The following is a 21,370-nucleotide window of genomic DNA, read 5'->3' as shown; positions in this document are numbered from 1 at the left end:
AAAAAAGTATATACCATATGGTTCATTCACAAAATTTGAGATTAGGTTATAAGATTTGGAAAACAAAAAAAAAATAGAAACTCAAGTTATAAAATGTAGATGAAAGACTTATTTCATTTTATTTTTATTTTTGTGCGAGGTAGACGAACCTAAGTACTTTTTTGTATGTGCTATTTAACCCATTCATGCACCAACAAATAAAATAAGATTATATTTTGGGTAAATTATGTCCGATACTCCTTAAAGTTAGGTCCAATTATATAAATATTTTCTATCTTTTATAAAATAACAGATATACCCCTTGAGGAGGTGTTAGTGCAACGCATCCAAGAGGTGTTTATGTAAAATTTCACTATTGGATAGGGATGCATCTGTAATTAAAACTATAATTTAAAGAGATATACTTGTAATGAAATCTATTAATTCTCATGTAATCACATGTTCAAACAAAGTACTCATGTTGTTCTTGTTTTCACATGTCACCGCAGACAATCATTTAGTTCCACTCAAAACATTTTCATTAGATGTAAATAAAATGAAACCAAACAGGGTGAGATGTCTATTTCTGCAAATAGGCAAGATCATTTACCAGGGAGGATAGAAAGATAATCTGTATACAAAGTAATACTACCATACACGAGTTCATCTTTAAAGCTGATTGAGCAACATGAACAGATAATTACACCTAATGTAGTTTAAATGAGCAACATGAACAGATAATTACACCAAATGTAGTTTAAATTAGCAACATGAACAGATAATTACACCAAATGTAGTTTAAATTAGCAACATGAACAGATAATTACACCAAATGTAGTTTAAATGAGAAACATTAACAGATAATTACACCAACATGTGGTTTGAATTGTACTGGAAATATATTATCTTAGTCATTTTCTTGAAGGAAACCAGCAAAATGAGCAGAGTCAACATGTGCTCAAGGAAACTCATCAATGCCAGTGTTGGTTGCATCATGTTCAACTCCGTCCTCAAGTTGCGATTGATCAACGGTTTTGTCGATTCGCCATGGCATATTGATAATAGGATGAGACGGGAGCACTCCCTTGGGACATTCGAGGAGCGAGGGCCTGTGGCTGTTGCGCAACTGATGGAATATTGTGAGCGGGAGCTGCAGGGTAGGAGTTGTATGGAGCCACATTATCTCGGTATAGACTTGGTAAAGGTAATTGATGATAAGTAGCCTGGAGTTGTGGCTGCGAAACTGATGCAGTATACTGAGTCGGAGCTGCAGGGTTGGAGTTGTATGCAACGCCACGGTCTTGATATTGCGTGCCTCTCTGTAAATGCAAGTGATGGTACGGAGCAGGAACTTGTGGCTGCGGCTGCGTAACTGATGAGGTATACTGGATTGGAGCAGCCAGGTTACAGTTGGGGTTGTATGCAGCTATATTTTCTTGATATGGTCCTTCTCTCCGTAAAGGGAATTCACGGTACTGCCTCTCCACTATGGTCACTTGGTCATGAGGAGCCCTCCCTTCTGCGGTCCTGAACCTGCGAAAGTAGTACTTCAGAATCAGCAAAATGTTTCTTGGTCGATTGATTTAAAAGGAACAGGGGTAAGAGATGGTACCGCCTTTCCAGACTAGTGATTTGAACAGGAGCCCGCTCTTCTACAGTCCTGTACCTGCCAAAGCAGTAGTTTAAATAGTGAAACAGCTATCTGTTGATTAAATAGGGGGAACGTGTAGAAACAAAAGCAGGGTGCAAAATGGCACACGATGAGGTAAATTAGTTGATGCCCTCAAAGGTATAGCAACACATCTATATACATGTGATGCAAATCAACTCAACCATAGTTCAAAGAGGTACTTTGGAGGTTTCAGGTTCAAGAATACTTTCATTCTAGTTTAGATTTGACCGTGTTTAATACAGGATTTCCACAATTTCAAAAGCAACCCATACACATAATATAATATCTAAAGGGAATAGTGGAATGGAGAATCATAACATAAGGAGTCACAAGGAATAGCCATAGCTAATTGGATAATTTCATGTTCATTTCTTATGCTCTAAAAAGTTAAAACTCTAACTTGCATTTAAAAATTCGTCCCAAGCACCCAAAACTTAAAGGTGTTGAAGAGAGCTAGTACCTTGAATAGGTTGGCTCCTGCATCCCATGGACAACAGTATTAGTGACAGATGGTCGTTGAGGATTGGCAACATGATGAGTATTTGTTCCTGGCAAACTTCGATGATCCAAAGTTGGATTTGCAGGATCCATGTACGCTCCTGCTCTATGGTACCCATGCTGCAAAATGTTCAATTGTGGAGCAGAGCGAGGCTCGAATATCGGTGGAATGCGGCTGTATTGCATCTCAGCTAAATAGGGACCCTCGTTTGTCAGCCGCCTTCCTGTATGCTGAAACTGATTTTCTGTTGCTGCGGGTGGCACTGGCCGTGCAAATGATACATTTGCCAGAGGTCGGGGTGCAGGTCGAGATGATGAAGCTGTAAGAGGACGAAATGCTGCTAGCAGCTTTTTTACCTGTTTTGATTGAAAAGTTTCTCATAACTACGATTTTTAGGATAACAACAATATTCAAACACAAGACACACTAAGAAAGAAACTTACTTGCTTTCCACTGAGTTCTTGCTTGAACTTTAAGCCTGTATAGTTCTCCTTTATGACATGCTTGAGAGAACTCTCTGGCAGGGGAATACATTCCTTGAAAATTTTAAACTTTACCTAAAATGTGAGAAACTAGCAGCGTCAGATCACAAGGACAGAAAATCCACCTTGTCAATGAAAGCAATTACGGTGAATGGGTGAAGCCGATTAGGACATTGAACAGCTACCTTTAATTCAACTGAATATATAGTTTAATGAAATATTAGTCAAACGAAGACTTTAGGTTCCTCAGGACAGATAAAAGGAAAATGGTGATTTAGGTGAAGTGCTGCTCCGATTTCGCAAAAAGATCACAGGAGCTATTTGCCAACGGGCCATAATATATGTGGTTTTAAGTCATTATGTGCAAAACTGTGCAACCCACAAAATCTATTTTCTGCAAATGTTGTACCATGCAAGAAAGTAAAAAATTTAATTCAGTATATGAGAAAACTCATTCTTACTTAGCGAGACCTCATTCAAGATGCACCTGCCAAGTCCAGTAATATTACACTCATAAAAATTCATCTGCATGTCGCTACAAGGTAAACTAGCGAATACATGTACATAAGTACGACATATAAAATGACGGCGGTGGTTAAGACTTTATGGAAACATAATATAAAAGCAGATAAAGAATCACTTAGGAAAGAACAAAAAATTGTAATTCTGTAAATATGGCTTCTCAGGTAGGTTCTCCGTTGAAGCATCATGAAAAAAGCTAGGTGATGAAAATGCAAGCAGGAATTCTGAAGTTAACTTACAGCATTCATTTTTAATACATCGGAGATATCATCTCATTTATTTTATTCTATGTTCGGGGTTCAAGGCAAAACTTTTAATTAGATTTGTTACGCCCGATTCGGATTATTAGTAGAAAATAATTCAATGCTATACCTGAGCAGGAAATTTCCCATTAAAAGCAGCAGGTTCCAGGTTCAGCTTCCCTGCAGAAGTTGCCTCATATATGCCATATAGAAGCTTTGACCCCAAATCGAACAGAAATAGCTTTGCGCCAGGCTTTATCTCCTCCACCACTTCCTTTTTCCCCGAAGGAAGTCCAAAGACACGGTATTGATAACAATCTGACTTTGTACTTCGGTTACACATGAATATAAAACCAGCAACATGCTTTGCCTTTTCCCCTTGCTTCTCTTGACCTTGTGAGGCACCTACATCGCTTTTGCTCTGAGGGTCATTAGGAGTAGCCTCAGCAGCATTTGTAGGAGGGGCAGAAGGAGCAGGTACAATATGCACCTTGGTATGCACCTTTTTCATTTCAGCATTTCGTGGGCCGATCTTCTTGCCCTTTCGCTTAAATCTCTTATCTTTTTCCTTGGCCATAAGCAAATACTACAAGAGGATAAGACACTAATTAGATGATACCAGTGAACAGAAGCTCAGTATAAAAATGCTAACACTATTTCATGACACCATATAACCTTATACATGCTAAGAATTACTCGCACACAGATAGAGGACTTCAGCATCTTTAAGACAATTGAAAGAAATAAAACAGCACACTCAAACAGTGCAACCTCGTCCAACAAGAAAATCAACAAGGTGATTGAACAATAACAATTATATTAATATTTCCTGTTAATCTCCTAAATCAGATGCTTATACTGTATGACTGGTTATTTCACCATTGAACATTTCCATGCATTCTCATCTGCTAATGAAGCATTAAGATAAACGAAAATACATATGTTCATCAAGATAAGATTGAATTTAACATATGTCATCACATTTCATTTATGCCTGTATATCATGACTCTCTATAAGTAGACACAAAAGTCATGTTTCCCCCTCGAAAAGACATAGCGACAAGAGATGCCATTTGAACTACCAATGAACCTGGTTAGCTAACAAAGAAGCAATAAAGATGTTTATTAAGATATGCCCAATAAACTAGCACTAAAAGCAAAACGACAACGAATTGGCATAAATGAACACAATGATGTTCAATTTTAATGTCACCAAAAAAGTGAAAGCAAACCAAAAACCAGTATGTATAGTCTCTTAATTTCTAATTCTGGTCGAATCCACATTTAATTACATAAAAAGCTTTCAGTTTAAATGATCCAATATTAGTAACTAACTCTATACAATTATCTTGAAATCTTAGAATCAACATTTACGCCGCAAACAAGTACGTACGATATGTTCATGCAAGACACGTATATAAAACAAATAACATCATGACATCACGTGATCACACCAGATTCCCTTCTTCTCATGAATTAGGCGGCTTCCACCTGTCAATTAATCCCATTACTACTAGAAGTTCAAACATTAAACTACTTAATTCCAAAATCTTCATTAGTATAAGAACTTACCTTCTATCAGATGAATCTTTCAGTAGCCATTTTCTTCAACTAAATACAAATTTGTAATCTTAAGCACTGAAAATTCGAAGTTTAAGTTTAACAAACAACAGAATTCAATCAGAGCCAACATAATAACAATTGGAGTTGATTTTCTCCAAAACAGGAAAGAGTCGCGGGTCTTCCAACAGCGGAAATCTGGGATCTCCGCTAAACCTAACCGTTACCATTCAAAAGGGGAAATCAGGGATCTTAGCTGAACCTAACCGTTACTAACTAACAACGAACAAGGCCAACAACACTGGTCAGAAGTTGCAATCACTGAGAATCTCTTATTCCATACAACCGACCCTTAACTTATTTTAAACCTTGACACTCAACTAAAACCATTAAAGTCTCAGATCCACACAAAGAACTCACGCAAGCATTTTACAGTGAAAAAGGCACAACACATAAAATTTCAACTCAAACGACAAAGGAATAAGCCAGTTTCTCTTAATTTTTTAGAAGATAAAAAAGATTTAATCTTAAAACTGAATTTATATCACATGGACACAAAGAAGAACTCATGCAAGCATTTTAGAGCGAAAAAGGCAAAAACATTTAAAATCCAACTCAAAAGCGCAAAGAATATAAGCCACTCTTCTTAGTCACTTAGAAATAAAAAAGATTTAGTCTTTCGAGTAAATTCAAACCACATGCACATTGGTTTATCATGGAGTTAATTTACAGAAACTAACCAGAAAAGGAAAAATCAATGGTTATACCCTAATCAATTCAGAAAACACCAGAACAACTAAACCAGTAAATTAACAAACCCTAGAACAGAAAACTGAAAAACACAAAACGAAAGAATTCAAACACATTCAGCCAGAAATCAAGAAGCGCAAAATCAGTATAAGCAAACGGGCAATTCTTACATGAGCACAAGAACACACATAGCACACCACATGAAACCACACACACATTCAAAAATTCAGAGAATCCCATTTGGAAGATTACTTGCAGAGCTTGAGAATTCATACCTGTTGTGGCTACAGTGGTGTAATTCTGCGAGAGAATGAGAGTTTTATAGAATGGGAGGAGAAATTACAGTAATAAATGAAAGTTGTTCTGCTTTAGAATAGACGGTTCAGATTAAGAGAGAGTCCCACGTGTAGGTCCAGGATTACTCCTGCATGCGCACAGCTGTGTCAGCGTCGGGTTCTTTAAGGTTTCAATTTGTAAGAAGATTCTCTTTATATAAAAAAAGAAAAAAAATAAATAATTCTTTTTTTTGGGTATTAAATTATTAATATATACCTCGAACTTATTTATGAAATCTCGACTTTAACCTTAAAAGACTAAGCGGTCATCGACGAAAAAATAAATAAATTTGAAGCGCATGTTCTTGATATTCAACCTCACAATTTCTTGAATATAAGATCTCAATTTTGCTATTCAAACAAGTTTTTATTTGCAAATTTAAGTGTTTCAACTTATTTGATTTTTTAATTCTTGTTTTCGTAATTTTAATTCCATGCTGTCCTTATTATATTTTTAATAAAAGTTATGTATATATAATTTAATATGAAAGAAATCAATTACAAACTAAACCCGGACCAATCACAAATCTTTATTCAAATTCAATTTAATATTATCTTAAGTATATAATCTTTATCAGAGTATTGCTCCCTTTATTTATTTGTCCAATTATATTGAAAAATTGAAATAAAATAAGACTATAAAAGTTATTGATGATATATTTCTAATTAACTTAGAAAATATAAACTAAATTATTAAAATATCGAAGGTAAATTGGATATTTTGGATAATGGTTATGGAAATAAGTATTTAAAAGAATTTACAAGCTCGTAATGATTTACTTTTGAATCTTATAAACTTGTTTGCTAAATATCTTCCTAACATTTTGCAACATCTTATAAGTTATTTTAGAACTTATAAGGTATTTCATTCATTTTTCAAAAAATGAGTTTGTAAGCATCCTCCAAAAAGGAAATGAATTTCAAATTTATTTGAAAATCCTAACGAATTAATTCGATTTTCTACAAATTTGTCGTCATTAATAACATATTATAAATTCTGTATTTTTATTTTATTGAAACACTCCAATAGCTTCTTTTTAAAATAAAATCTAACATCTCATAAACTCAAAAAATATCTTATAAGATGTATAAACTTAGAAAATCTTATATATAGGCGTAGCCAAACAGCCTCTTAAGAGTACATGCATGATCTGTAGATAAAGTTGACATAGTTAGGAGACTATGAGCCAATTGCCATCCACATATAAGAATGCCATACAATGTTCAGAAGTTTGTTGGTGTAGGCATCGCGCTTTTGTGCTCTTAACTTGTTTGGCTTTGACCAGTCGTATAATCAAAATTGAGATAAGACAACCGAGCACAGATCACCAACACAACGTCCCAAAACGAGTGGCCTACTGCTATAGTTCATTTGGGAACTCCGGAAGGATGCAAACCTGCAGCAAGCCCAAAAAACATGATTCCATGTCTAGAACCTAGGCCCTTGCCACGCATTGTCATCAACCGACGAGCATAGTTCCTCATCAAGACAAAACTATCCATACGGAAAGATGGGAGGACAAAAGACGGTTGTGGTACTTTTTGTGTCAGCAACTTAGGTGATTCGATGTAATCCAATGTTTAGGTCGGAAGAAATGGAGATAAGGAGAGGGAGAGCGTGGTGCCATGCGGCTTTGAAGACTCTTTTCTGATGAGCTCTTATCGACTGAGACGGTTTGTGAGCATTGTATCTGATATCAAATATGTGAATAACAGGATCAGCTGAGCCAGAAGTCATATATAGACCATCTGGAGACCATGCCTGATTTATAAGGGCCGACTGGGATTCGCTGCTCTCTTGCTTCCACCCGAATGCGTGAATCTCCATTTGTCTCAGTCTAAGATCAAATAGTCTAAGCTGTCTCTCTGGAGTCCTGCAAAAATAACATGCGAATGGATTTCAGTAAACAGAGTTTGCATTTTCATAATGATCCAAAATTTTGTACTCGTTAAAACAAAAATGTTTCCTTTTTTGGGGTGGTTCAGAGTAAGAATATGCTAGAGAACAAACACATGTCAATTTTTTTCAAGTGCCGAATTTCTAATGTTTTCTCTACCTTTTGGAGACAATGTCCAGTACACGCAGCTTGCAAGTTTCAAATTTCAAGGAAATATAACTCCAACAAACAGTTAAATGCAGCTGTTAGAAATTTGAGAACCAGAATACAAATCTTGAAAACTGAATGCAAATCCCACAGGTTTTCAGGTGAACCTCTAATTCCTCCCCTATTCATCACACTAGGCCATTTACCCCCCCCCCCCCAGAAACCCCAACAAAGCAAGTATTGGTAGGACATAGAAGTAAATTTGCACACGATAGATCCTGAAACCATACTTAGTTGTATATTCCCAAATAGGAAACTACAACTGTGTTGCAAATTGCCATGAAGCAAAACAAAATAATGCCTCTTCAGATCCTTCCTAATTTTGCATATACTTTATGCATCACTCCAGTTATTAATAATTTTCAGATAAAGAGGTAGAGAAGGTAAAACACCCTTAAAATTTATTGATGAAGACACACCTGGTGCGAGATTGTGTTTGAAGCACACTTCATCATCGATATTAAATTAATTGGACAGTAATGGCATGAATTCACGTAATTTGTCAAATCAATATGATGATTGAGTGATGAAATCAAAGGTTTTGAAGTAATGTCCTTAACTGGTATTGTTTCAAAAAGATGCAACGTGACATTAATCCTATCCCAGCTGACAACTTCAGCTGTTGGCATACATAAATTACCAGAGGCAAATGTAATATACTAAAAAAATATCTTCAGTGAAAGAGATGGGAGATGAGGATAAGAGATAACGGATTTAAATCAACTACATAGTTATCAATATTTAAGCAAACTGCATTATCACATGGTGTATGAAAAGGGGGGGGAGGGAGGATATTTACCCTGTTTGAACCATGAAGAGGTTGAAGTCACATGGATTAGGCAGAACACTCATGCATTTGCTTTCTATCTGATGTTTGTAATCTGCTCTCCCAGTTAGAACATCGAACCCAAAAATCCGTTTGTCTGCACCAGCAGACATCACTATGTTCTTATGCTGCATTCCAGCAACACCCATTACAGCAGAGGAATGATAATGTCTGTGCAACGCTTTAGGTTTCCACGAATCTTCTCCATCTTTCTCAGTCCAAAGGATGACAGCATGATCACTTCCACCAGTAACAAACGATTTATCATCCCACGGCATGAATGTTATGCTGTTGATGATGCCTCTAATGTGAGGCTTGTCATTGAGAAAGCTTACACGTGTTTTCTGTGGATTGTCATAGTAAAATTAGGTTAGAGCTACTATCCTAAAAGTCAGACCAAGATACATTGTGAAAAGAGCATGGGTCTACGAATTGGTACTTAGTAAATTATTTCGAAAAGAGGGAACAACATAATTCAAAGCAGATCATTGTGGGCAAGTGTGGAAAGGCCCATTTTTAAGAGCAAACATAACATTGCTAAGACAGTAAACCAAGTAAAATACTATTTCTTAGGATATCAAACTACATAAAGAATAAGCGTTGTTATAGATATATATTAAATGTTAAACAATTCTTCTCTCTAAGAGCTTAAGCTTTTAGATGAGGTGGTGATTCAACACTAAGAAAGCTTCAATCTCATTGTTAACAAGGCCAAAGTCTATTTAGAATTTCATTTCCTTTTTGACCATAGTCTGTTTAGGGTGTGCAGTTTCCATCCTTCGACAGTGCAATATTATTCAATCATGAGACATTAAGAGTTACTTCAGAACAAAATCAGCTTGCGCCTTTTAAGTTGATGACTATCTGGAGTGCTGTTTAGCAAAATGTTATTTTCAGACACATCTACTTTAATCCTAAAACAGAATGTAACAACCAAACACTTGATTCCCAAAATTGCCATGTTTTACTTTGTCTAAAGTTTATTACTCTTCTACCAATTAATCTTTTGTAATAGGCTAGCAGGATGGAGATGACAGGCCAGGAGTTGGTGAAGCAATTTGAGGACAACATATAACAAAAAGGGAAAGGAACAACTGCGAATAGTAGCAAGCTGTATGTTCCATGGAAGAAATAAGCGCAACAAAAATAAAATGGAGTTAGGCACAGAATAGTTGAGAAAGCCAAAGAATGTGATACTTAGTTGTGTTTAAAGGATTCAACAGAGGTATGAATTTTTTAAAGATTCACACAACTGATTACAATGAGTTCTAGAAAAGCTTTTGGTTGAGAAATAAAAGACCATTAGATTTACCATAACATCAGATGTTACTGACTGCATGTAATGTCAAAAGATAATATGGATCCTCATTACCATACGGCCTACTAATATTTGAATGCTTAAAACTGAGTTTTTTCCCAAGAACTCCTTGCTGCATTCAGTTCTATTTTCATCCTATTGGGTTAGATCCAGCATATCATTTCACTTTTCTGTCTTTTCATTTTTGTATTCTAGCTAATGCACCGATCAGGGATGTAATAATGTCACATCACACCCACAATGATCAAGAATAATACAAGTTAGATATGGACTTCAAGTCATATAGTTACTTACACTTGAGCTAACTATTGAACAACACTTTCACAAAAGGAACATGTTGCAGCAAGCAAAAATTGATCAACCTAACATCCATCTTCGTTATCAGTTTGATTCCTGAATGCCTTTATAAAATCCAACAAAGTACAAATCCTTGTTGAAATGATAGGAAATGTAATCCTATTACAAATGTTTTTTCCTGACTAAGCATAAGTGAGCATGCCTAAAGGTTGTATGGATACATCAACATGTGATAGAATGATGATGTCAGATTGATGAAGTAAATGAATGTAGATGCTGACGATATGGTGTATAAACCCAGATATAGTATAGAAATTTAAAAAAAAAGAAAGAAAATCCACGAGCATTTTAGGTAAAGAGTAAGAACAAGTACATCAAATAATATGAATGGAGATGAGTGCAAATTTTCTATGTAGAGCTTCACATGAAGAACTCCAGATAGCATATAAGTAAAACTCCAGTTTCCTCAAACAGAGTTGATACTGCCAATTTGCTTATGAGGAATCAGATAGAGAATTGGAATAACTTGAAGGATTTTTGTCATCATCTGTTCGTGGTTATCTAAATTCCAGATGGTACTTCTGTCCCTTGACAGTGAGAAGGATGGAGAAAGTGTCCAAGACGAAAGAACTCTCAAGAGCAATGGATAAGTAATATGGAAACAAAAAAATATCCCAAGCTTCCTGCATGGCTACAGAGTTCACAAAAAAAAAGCATACACTTCTCAGGAAGCAAGAGCTAGCCTGCTCTTGCTGAAGCTGATAAAGTGGAGTGAGTATCATAAAGACGTGCTTATGCAAATCCTTCTGATGATCCATTATCATTTGGATCAGTTCTCGTACTGTGTACGATGATATAAAAGCATAAAACTACATACTGAAACATGCGTACTTTACACAATAAAAGTAACTCGCTATACAGTAAGCTTAGAATAATATACTATGTTGCAGTAGGATTCTCACCTCTCTTCCCTTGTTTAGATTCAAAATTGATATCTGTGAATCCCCACCATCAGCACTATAAACTGAGAAGAGTTTGTTCCCATGTGGATCCCAAGCTATATCTTCTGGCCACCTCCTATTCTTCTCAGATTGACAATCAGTAGAACTCAGAAGATTGGCACTAGAACTGCACTTTTATGTAATGAAAGGAAAAGCGCGCAAGTCAGAAACTTACTACCCAAGTTAAATTGAACACAAGAGCGTAAACGGATGAACACTCAAAAATCCAGAATACATTTTATGTATCAATTATCAAAGACTATTCATTAAAGTACTTTACAACATAAGATACCTACCCTCTCCCCTGAACTTGCCACAGGTTGACCACTCCATCCAACGCACTGCAAAAGCATTGATATATACAAAAGGAAGTTACAACTATTACCACAGGAACTGTAGACAAACAAAAGTATATGCAACCCGACAAAAACTTCACACGTCAAAGAGATTCTATTTGGTGATCAAAAGGAGGGAAGAAAATTATAAAATCATAAGCCACATACTCTTGTAGTAAATCTAATCAGTACCAAGGGAATGGTTGCTACATAGCCAAAACATTTATCTATCTTAAAAATTGCATACAATATAATAGAAGCATGCAAGATTGCAGTCAACCCAACTTGTTATGGGAGCAATAAGAAACAAGATCAAAGCCCAGGTCAGATCTTATAATATTGACAGTTGATCTTATCCTTAGCAATACTCTTTCTGGGTAAGCAGAACGAGAAATGCTAAGTAAACAAGATTTGTATCCGTAGTTTCCAAGAAAAGGAGCCATCTTGCCAATGCAATTACCACCCAATTCAAGCTTATAGCAGCAAGAGCTACAATATCAGAACTTTGAGGACTAACTGTGCTTTCTAAAATTACATAAAAAGTTTGATTAACCTGACTTAAAAGTAGATAATTCTTTGATTACAAACCAACAAGGTCACATTGAACATTACGCGCTAACTTAATTACAGATCTCTTCTAAACTACATCCAAACCACACAAACATTCAGAAGATTTATTTTTAACGAGAGGATGAAAAATATGTCATAATATGCAAAGAGTTGAAAAGATTGAGAACAAAATGTCAAGCTCATTCAACTTTTCCAATTCCAGAAAACTTTTAGAGGGCATACAAAACAAATTTCCAGATTTCTGGTGTCTTCCAGAATATATTGCTCTTGTTTCCATTTTGTGAAGTTCCAAGATAAACTTCATTTCCGAAATGTAGTTCTCTTCCAAAACTAAACTGATATGGAATCACTGGCTGCAAACTAATACAAATATTTTTAAGGGCAATAGTTTAAGGATGTTATAAACTCACATTTTTCAACTTTCATCCAAGTCAAACCAGATCATATGTTGGATGAGTTGAGTATACATGTAGTCAGGTTGAAAGTTAGGAACATGAGTCTCAGTCCCAGACCCTTTTATTGAAATGAAAAGAGATAATTGATAACTTTGAACTAGAAAGCATCGTGTGAAGTTCCAATTTATTGCTCTTCTTTCCATTTGCAATGTCCCAAAACAAGACTTCAGTTTGTAAAATCAAGTTCTTCTTTTCCCCGCACTATTATTCTCTATTAGAAAAATGATATGACATCAGTCTAACACTTAAATAGTACTTTTAACGACAGTAGTTTAAACATTACCCAAATTAACATTATTTTCAATTTTCATGTAGAACTCCATATTGTGTCAAATTAGACCCATATTTTGGGAGGGAAAAGGTACATATGTAGCTTAGGATATAAACTGTGAGAAGACATGAGAAAACAAGCTGATGCATATCCTTGAAATATATTCATATGAAACAATAAATGTGATATAACTGAACACCAGAAGTAATAGCAACCTGCAAATGGATATATCAACTTTAACTCAAGAAGAATAGAGGAGAACAAATGGAAAAGAAAAGAAGTGCATGCATCATACGCTGTGTTATTCTTGTCTTTATGACAGGACCCAACATCATCCCAGATCAAGTCAAAAGAATTAAGGGTGTCCAATAACTAATCTTTTGTATTCTGATTATTATTGGTAAAAAATATCGAAGAACAAATTACCTGGTCACAAACAATTGATCATTTGTCGGACACAAAATAAGACTTCTAAGCTTTCTTTTGTGTTGACTAGATAAAAGACAGCCAGTCTGACAGCGGATTGTAACTGGTGAAGAGCTTTTGTTTATTAACTTAATCAAATCCTTGTGTTCTCTCTGCTCTGTATTTAAACATAAACAAATTATGAGGATCAAATTACATACAACAAAGAACTTCATGCAAAGTGGTGAGCCATCTAACTGATGACTAGTAAATGCAAACTTCAACCATGTAAGCAAATGGAGGCAGGAGGAAAGATCTTAATGATGCTAAAGGATTAAGCAAAGAAGCCGAACCAAGATTCCTTTTTGTTCCTTTAGGCTGAGGTTCCACTGTTTCCTGCTCAGATGATACCTTACGAGCTTTTTCCCCCTTAAACTTTGCAAGACTATTAACATGGGTTGGTGTTGCTGAACTGGACAGTGAGCCAGAACCACTGAAAGTTTTATTTCCGGATTCCTTTGTCTTTAAGGATTGAGACATATTTGGAGCAACAGCAGGAATCACAAGTTGTGGTCTAGACTGAGTTTGGGTTTGAGAAGAATCTCCATTTCTACAGAAAGGACTAGGTGGTCTTTTCAGATTATCTCCACAGGGCTTCGTGGCATCATGGCACTGATGCGATGGTGTAGATTGAGATTGTTTTTGAGATGAACCTTCACTCATGTTAATAGGACTTGCAGATCTTCTTTCAACTATTACCTCTTCCCTTCCATTTGTTAAATTTTTAGAAGCTTTCGACATATTCTGTCCTCGAAGACGAGCCAATTTATTTTGGGTATCCTCCAACCTCTTCTCAGCATCATTAAGCTGCAGGCCCCATACACAGGACATTAATTCATGATTTCTCATCAGGAGAGAAGAAAAGTAGGAGAATATATAACTAATTTAGATTCAACTTACCCAAACTGTAAGCAAATTATGAACAGAAGATTCATTGTCAGAACATGTTGTTTTGAATCACAGTAATGTGCAGTCTACAACTGAAAGCTATATGGAATGTAACCAAGGCAAGCAACCACATATTGACACATACGGGAACATGCGGCAAATAAAATCAACTTGCAAAGCCATATTAACTATTGCAGTGTGATTAACCAAATGCATGCTGTCTCCGCATGGAACTACTTTAAGCTATCATCAAGCATAAAACACCAGATAAAGTCATCATAAGCGGGAACTGTAATTATTTCTTCAGAATACATATTACTACTCCTTTGGAAAACATTAAAAGATTTACTTTCCCATTGTGTTAATGTATAAACTAACTGGTGGCAGAGCTCATCAATAGCTTTGTGAAGGTAGGCCACTTAATTATAGCCTAAAAAATAAGATCAACTCAAATATTTGAGTTAAAATGACTCCTGTCGTTTAATGATTGATCTGTCAAAATAAAAAAGAGTATCTTCTCGGTTTGCCCTCCACACTTCACAATGATTTTCCATCAAAATTCAATCATTACATTTGAAGCTATAAATTTAAGTGAAAGATGATGCAAGAGAATGTTCTGCAGCATGGAAAATATTGTTGCAAGTGCTAAGATCAACTTTTCACCGGTATCAAATGTTAGAACAAACATGAACTTCTTAGCGGGGCATTGCTGCTTGCACTTTGTTCTTGGTAATCTAATGACAGAATCAAAAATCAATGGAACAATATTTGGTTTCGCACACCACCTTTTCGTACAACTTTTATTAGCATGTGTGAAATTTGAATGCTAGCTTGTTTTAGTGCATGAATAAGTTACCATACAAGTTGACAAAACAATCTGGTGCTATGAACCCACACTATTACACTACCTGCCAGCCTTTTTTACCTGCATTAAATGCAAACTTCCCATTCTTAAAAATTCTAAAGATTTGCAATGAGGAACCTCTAGGAGTCAAACCTAGTTGAGGATTCCATTTCACCAACATGAAAAGCACACAATTAAGGAAAAAATCCAAAATAGCACAATCACCAAAGGAACAGTCCATGACAACTAAATACACAAAATAGAACCAATAAACCTCGGGACGCTGGAAGTATGGGGGCAAATTATGAAAAGAATCCATAAACTCAGTCAACAACCGAATTTAAAAAAGGTGTTCCACTAAAGCTAAAACCTTTGTGCTATACTCAACCACCATTACCAACAAACCAGGAAGAAACCCAGACCCCTCCATGACACGTTTGATAAAATAACAAAGAAAACTCAAGCATTACGAACAAACTAGAACGCACCCTGAACCCTCCACTGCACTACACCTCTCCCGAAAGAATATCACGAAAATGCATGCATTACAAACACAATACAGAGAAACCCTTACCCCACCCATCACACTTTCCACAAGAATCATCGACAATATACAAAAAGAAACAATAACCCGGAAAACCACACATCAAATGGGACGGGAAGAAAACAAAAAAGCATTCTTGGCAAAAAAAGAATCAAATTGAAAACCTGGGATTTATAGTAAGTAATACGCTGGCGTAGGTGCTCGACTTCCTTCGTTCGGTGCTCTATGAGTGCCACTAGTGCTTCTTCCTGCTCGTTCCTAATCTGCTCCTCCATTTTCTCATCATCATTTTCTTCCGGTTCTTCTTCTTCTTCTTCATTTTCTTCAATTTCGATTTTGGGCTTCTTCAGAAGAGGGTACCCGCTCATTTTCTTTGATTCAAAAGCGACGATTCTCGTTTCCGTTGAACACTTTCCGGATTCTCGGGCAGCGTAGGAAGATATGTCGGTTTGTGTGAGGAATTCGGGAAATACTGAGAATCAAATATTGATGAAAATATATATGTAGGGTTGTTTGCAAGATGATGAGTTGAGAGTAGAGTAGTTGTTACCTTTGTCATTTAGGTTTTCTTTTCTTCTTCTTCTTCTTCTTTTTTTCTTTTTTTCTTTTTTTCTTTTTTTTCCCCCTTAAATTTCACTCTTCTTGATTTATTTTTGTTGTATTATCCCAATACTTTAGCTACTTCTATTTTCTTATTCACATAATTTCTTTTAATCAATTATAATTAAAGTGTTTTTTGTATAAATAAAGTATGATCAAATAACTAAATAATGGGTAAAAATATATTATAAATCACATTAAAGCAATAATAAATTTAAAAAGACATCTGTAACCTGTTTCAGAAAATTCAGAAAAACTGTTACATAAAATATAGATATAATTACAAAAATGAGCTTCCCTTTTTTTAAGTATTACGAGTCATTATAGCCATCTCTATGTGCATATATAAATAATCTTTCATACGGTAAAATATATTATAAATAATAACAAATTATATTAATTGAGTAATTAAGTTAATGTAAAACTTACAGAGTTAAATAAATTAATTATCATATCAGTTAAAGATTATAAAAAAATTAGTGCAAAAATATCAAAATCGTCACTTTGTGTCTAAAGCATCATTTTTTTTTTATATGTTAACCATTGTGGGATGTCATTTCTGCCTGCAAATAATAATTAATTTTTCACATTTTAAAATATATAAATCAATATTACATAAAAAAAATGAAAGAAAGAAAGAAAAGAGAATTAATTTATTAGTTAATCCAAAAATTCGACAGTTGAATAAGTTAGTTATCTTATTAATTGAAGGGTATTTTTGACTTTACAAAAATTTGATGGCAACGGTGTCATTAATCGTCATTTGTGTGTGTGGAGAGCCTTTTTTTTATATTAATCGTTATGTCATGTCATTCCTGCGTGCATAGAATAAATAATCGTTTATGCTTTAAAATATATTATATATAAGAATACGATGTATAAACCAACAGATCACATTTACAAAATAAATAAAATAAAATAAAATAAATTTAGGAATGTTATCGATACAAAAAAAAAATTAAAAAATTGGTGTGTGTAAAAAGTTCGTATTAGTATATATAGATAGTATATATCATATAGATGAGAAGAATAATTTGAATAGGGGTGGTTGAAAATACATGAGGATATTTTTTGTGATTCAACAAATTGATGTCGTAGTGTAAATAACAATTATTTGTGAGTGAAAATAGAGTTTTCTTTTTTATGCCGTATAGATAATCGTTTACGCTTTAAAATATATTATAGATAAAAATAAGATATATTAAATAAATAAAGAAAGAAAACAAAATTAGTTTGAAAATATTATCGATACAAAAAAATTTAATTTGAATAAAAATTTCAAATTAGTATAGATAGATCGATAGATCGATAGATCATATAGATGATAAGACGAATTTGAACAGGGGTGATTGAAAATATATGAGGACATTTTTGGTAATTCAAAAAATTAGTGTCGCGGTGTAATTAATCGCTATTTGTGAATGAAATGAGATTTTTTTATATAGTATAGATAACTAGCCGTTTCTGCATGCATATAATAAATAATATTTCACGCATTAAAATATATTATATAAGAGTAAAATATATAAATTGATACATCACATTAAAATGAAGAAAGAAAAAAAAATTATCAGTTAATATAAAATTTTAAAAATTGAATAAGTTAGTTATCTTATCAGTCGAAGAACATTTTTGGCTTCACAAAAAATTAATGAGGCGGTATCATTAACTATTGTTTGTGAGTGTGGAAGCCCTTTCGTTTTTTATATAGTATAAATATAGATATAGATAATGTACGATGTGATAAGTTGTGATCATTGAAATACAATAATCAAAATATCATAGAAGATAAAAATCAATCAGCTTGATAATTGTGGATTATTGAAATTAAAATTATGAGGTTGGGAATTTATCTAAAATATTTAGTCACTAACTATATAAATTTATAATTATATTTAGATGTCTTTAGAATTGCGAAACTATATTTTTATTGAAAAAAATAAAATTATACTTACACCTCCTCAAAATTCACAGTTCATTATAACCTCATTTCGTTAAGATTTGAACAAAACATACTGATGTTAAAAGAAAAAACATAAACTTCTTATAAATTAAATTATAATTTATAGTCTAAAAAAGGCATTTTGGTCAATTTGTTATAAAGAATTGACTAGAAACCTAACACGGGCTAAAGGAGTGGGCTTGTTGTTAAACGAACATTAAAATTAAAGGGTACTTGTAAATTTTGAAGAATGACAAAATATTTATAACTATGACAAATTTCAGAGGTGGTGGTAGTAATTTACCTTTACAGAAATATTACAATTCATGCTCTAGACGAGAAAATTGCAATTTTGGTTTTAAAATATAAGGTGGTTTGTAACATTGGTCCCATACTTTCTGAAATAGTCAACATTAGTCTCACACTTCAGAAAAATATTGCAAACTAGTTTCACACTTTAGAAAAACATTGCAAACTTAGTCCCACACTTTAGGAAAACGTTGCAAACTTAGTCCCAGACGTTGCAAAATTTTGACTATTTCCTAAAGCGTTTACAATATTTTCTTAAAACATAGGACTAATATTGACTATTTCAAAAAATACGAGACTGATATTACAAACCACCTATATGTTAAGACAAAAATTATAATTTTCTATCTTACACCTCTGTTAATCATTAAGAAACAAAAAACATCTCGACTTCATCGTATTATGCATCATAATTTGATTATGATCGAAGTTCAAATTATAAATATAAAATAACGAGTTTTTCACTAACCTGTAAGGAATTAATTTAAATTTTTATTAAATCAAATATAGTAAGTCAATCACCTTCAGGTCATAACGATTCAAATCTAAAGTTAGATTCATCAATAAGAACATGCAAATAAATTTTAATATGAGATGATGCTAAGTCCCATAAATAAATAAATATATATATTATTCTGCTTACATCAGATTACATGTCAACAACAATGATTGAAATGCTTTGCTCTTTACACTTTTATTTTTTAATTATATGTTTCGAACTAATTATTAAATGTGGTTCTTCCAGACATTCTAAATTAATAATTTAAATTTAGTGTCTCAACTTGATTAATAAGTGACGGGGATAATTACACTTTCTTCTTAAGATTCTGTACAATTACACGTAAATTTTATATGAATTAAAAAATTATGTTTAGTACTCCCTAAAATTAATGTAGTACTCTCTATGGTTTGAAAAATTACATATAATACTCAATAGGATTTGAAAAATTATATCTAATACCATTGAGATTTTTTTCTATTTAATAAATAAGTCCCTCTGTTAGTTAAAATTCACTGAATTTACTGAAATTAATGAAAAAATTAGATAAAAATCGTATTTACCCCTCCGATTGATTTATTACTGATTTGATTTAGGTTAGATAAATTTTTTTATAATCAAATTATGCTTATACATCTTCACAAGTTAATGCATGTGAGAGGTATATTTGTTTAGTTGGAAAAAACAAGTCAGTAATATTTAATAAATTCAGTGAATTTTGACTAATGGAGGGACGATTTGTTATATGGAAGCAAACAACATGGTAACTATATATAAATTTTCAAATCACATGGATTTATGTATAATTACAGCAAATCTAAAAAACGAGGAGTGATATTTATACTTGATATTAGTATATCCCACATTTCACTAATTATTGTTATATATATATACACACACACACACACATACGTACATATATTATATAAAAGGTATTTATATGATTACATCAATATTTCGATAAACTAAGCAATACATCGGTTTGTCAATACGTACATCAATATAATAAAAAATCACGAAATAAAATCCAATAAGCTTACATAAAGACAACTATTCACACAACTGATGAGACTCAAACTCACAACTTTGAACTTATTCACAATTTATCAACCTTTATTAAAACTCTAAAAAGTTACGTTCAATCCAAATATAATTTTTTAGTTTCCATAATGAGATTGGTGTTGAAATTTGAATATAAATTACATTTACATAATAAATCATAAATTCAAATACCATGATTATTTTTTCTAAAAACAATAATTCCAGAATGAATTTTCTCATAATTAATTATACAACATTACAGCGAAATTGAACCAAAAATAGGAGAAAGTAAGTCATGAGGTAACTCTATTACATATATATTATCACATCATAATAATCAATTATTAAAAACTATAAAGTTATAACATATTGGTCCAATAATTTAAAACAAACTAACAACCTGGAACTTTGACAATTTGCCAACACCAGAAGAATTCTTACACTTAACTACGATTAATTGTCATCATTAACAATAAATAGTTGTAACAAATAATTATTGATCATGGGCACGCAACAATTATTCGCCGTAGTTTTTGCAAGAAAAGCCATGACAAATGTTTTGATTATGGCTCTTAGCAGTGGCAAAAAAAAAATTCATGGTGGGAAAGTTAGTTTTTTCCGTTGCTTTTATTTAGCCGTAATTAATAGTAGTCATTCACCATAGCCACTAATATTTTAGCCAATAATAGTTTTTTTTCTAGTGTAAGAAGATGAAAAATAGAAAAGGTTGATCACAAGGTCTAATTTAATTGGTGAAATTGATGTACCATGATCTTAGGTCATAAGTTCAAGTCCTAAAAATGAGCGAGTGTTGGTCTATTTTAATATTTACTTGTTGGTTTGTTTTAATAACAATTATTGGTTAGTCGTACATAATTGAAATTATAATTTACGTATATTAGTTGTTAACAACTTAAATTAATGATGTAGTTGTTGGTCTCTTAAATTTATGCTAATGAGGCTTTTAGCATAGTTTTGAATTTCGCCATATGTATGGGATGTTGTTTTAATTGCATAGT

General features: G+C 33.4%; 2 protein-coding genes across 3 annotated transcripts; both read right to left on the bottom strand.

Annotated features, from left to right (window-relative positions):
- Positions 1-761: 761 nt before the first annotated feature.
- On the bottom strand, positions 762-6,117 carry LOC105158223 (uncharacterized). 2 transcript variants are annotated; one of them, XM_011074894.3, is made up of 6 exons: positions 5,982-6,117; positions 3,527-3,982; positions 2,594-2,707; positions 2,112-2,506; positions 1,592-1,645; positions 762-1,512 (listed from the first exon to the last, which is right to left on the bottom strand). In XM_011074894.3, the coding sequence occupies exons 2-6, from the start codon at positions 3,971-3,973 to the stop codon at positions 1,005-1,007; spliced, it is 1,518 nt and encodes a 505-aa protein (XP_011073196.1). In that variant the 5' UTR covers positions 3,974-3,982; positions 5,982-6,117; the 3' UTR covers positions 762-1,004. The 2 variants fall into 2 exon arrangements, with proteins under 2 accessions (XP_011073196.1, XP_088734692.1); XM_088878566.1 differs by lacking the exon at positions 5,982-6,117 and adding an exon at positions 5,877-5,897.
- A 1,009-nt stretch (positions 6,118-7,126) lies between these two features.
- LOC105158222 (transducin family protein / WD-40 repeat family protein) lies at positions 7,127-16,568 on the bottom strand. The gene is made up of 8 exons (XM_088878565.1): positions 16,511-16,568; positions 16,125-16,432; positions 13,978-14,491; positions 13,646-13,802; positions 11,885-11,929; positions 11,550-11,715; positions 8,946-9,316; positions 7,127-7,915 (listed from the first exon to the last, which is right to left on the bottom strand). Exons 2-8 carry the CDS (start codon positions 16,326-16,328, stop codon positions 7,597-7,599), a joined length of 1,776 nt encoding a protein of 591 aa, XP_088734691.1. The 5' UTR covers positions 16,329-16,432; positions 16,511-16,568; the 3' UTR covers positions 7,127-7,596.
- Positions 16,569-21,370: the final 4,802 nt, after the last annotated feature.

Source organism: Sesamum indicum, linkage group LG3 (assembly GCF_026168435.1).
Source record: "Sesamum indicum cultivar Baizhima isolate 11 linkage group LG3, ASM2616843v1, whole genome shotgun sequence".
NCBI classification, from domain to species: Eukaryota; Viridiplantae; Streptophyta; class Magnoliopsida; order Lamiales; family Pedaliaceae; genus Sesamum; species Sesamum indicum.
Note: the sequence above shows the minus strand (reverse complement) of the source record. Positions and strands in the feature narration are given on the sequence as shown.

Excerpts from the sequence above, each read along its gene's own strand:
- LOC105158223 (XM_011074894.3), bottom strand. The coding sequence starts at position 3,973 with ATGGCCAAGGAAAAAGATAAGAGATTTAAGCGAAAGGGCAAGAAGATC. Across the intron at positions 2,708-3,526 it reads ATGGGAAATTTCCTGCTCAG|GTAAAGTTTAAAATTTTCAA; the intron begins GTATAGCATTGA and ends CTCACATTTTAG. Across the intron at positions 1,513-1,591 it reads ATCACTAGTCTGGAAAGGCG|GTTCAGGACCGCAGAAGGGA; the intron begins GTACCATCTCTT and ends CTACTTTCGCAG.
- LOC105158222 (XM_088878565.1), bottom strand. The coding sequence starts at position 16,328 with ATGAGCGGGTACCCTCTTCTGAAGAAGCCCAAAATCGAAATTGAAGAA. Across the intron at positions 11,930-13,645 it reads GATCAATTGTTTGTGACCAG|TGCGTTGGATGGAGTGGTCA; the intron begins GTAATTTGTTCT and ends ATGCTTTTGCAG. Across the intron at positions 11,716-11,884 it reads TGGCAAGTTCAGGGGAGAGG|TTCTAGTGCCAATCTTCTGA; the intron begins GTAGGTATCTTA and ends ATAAAAGTGCAG.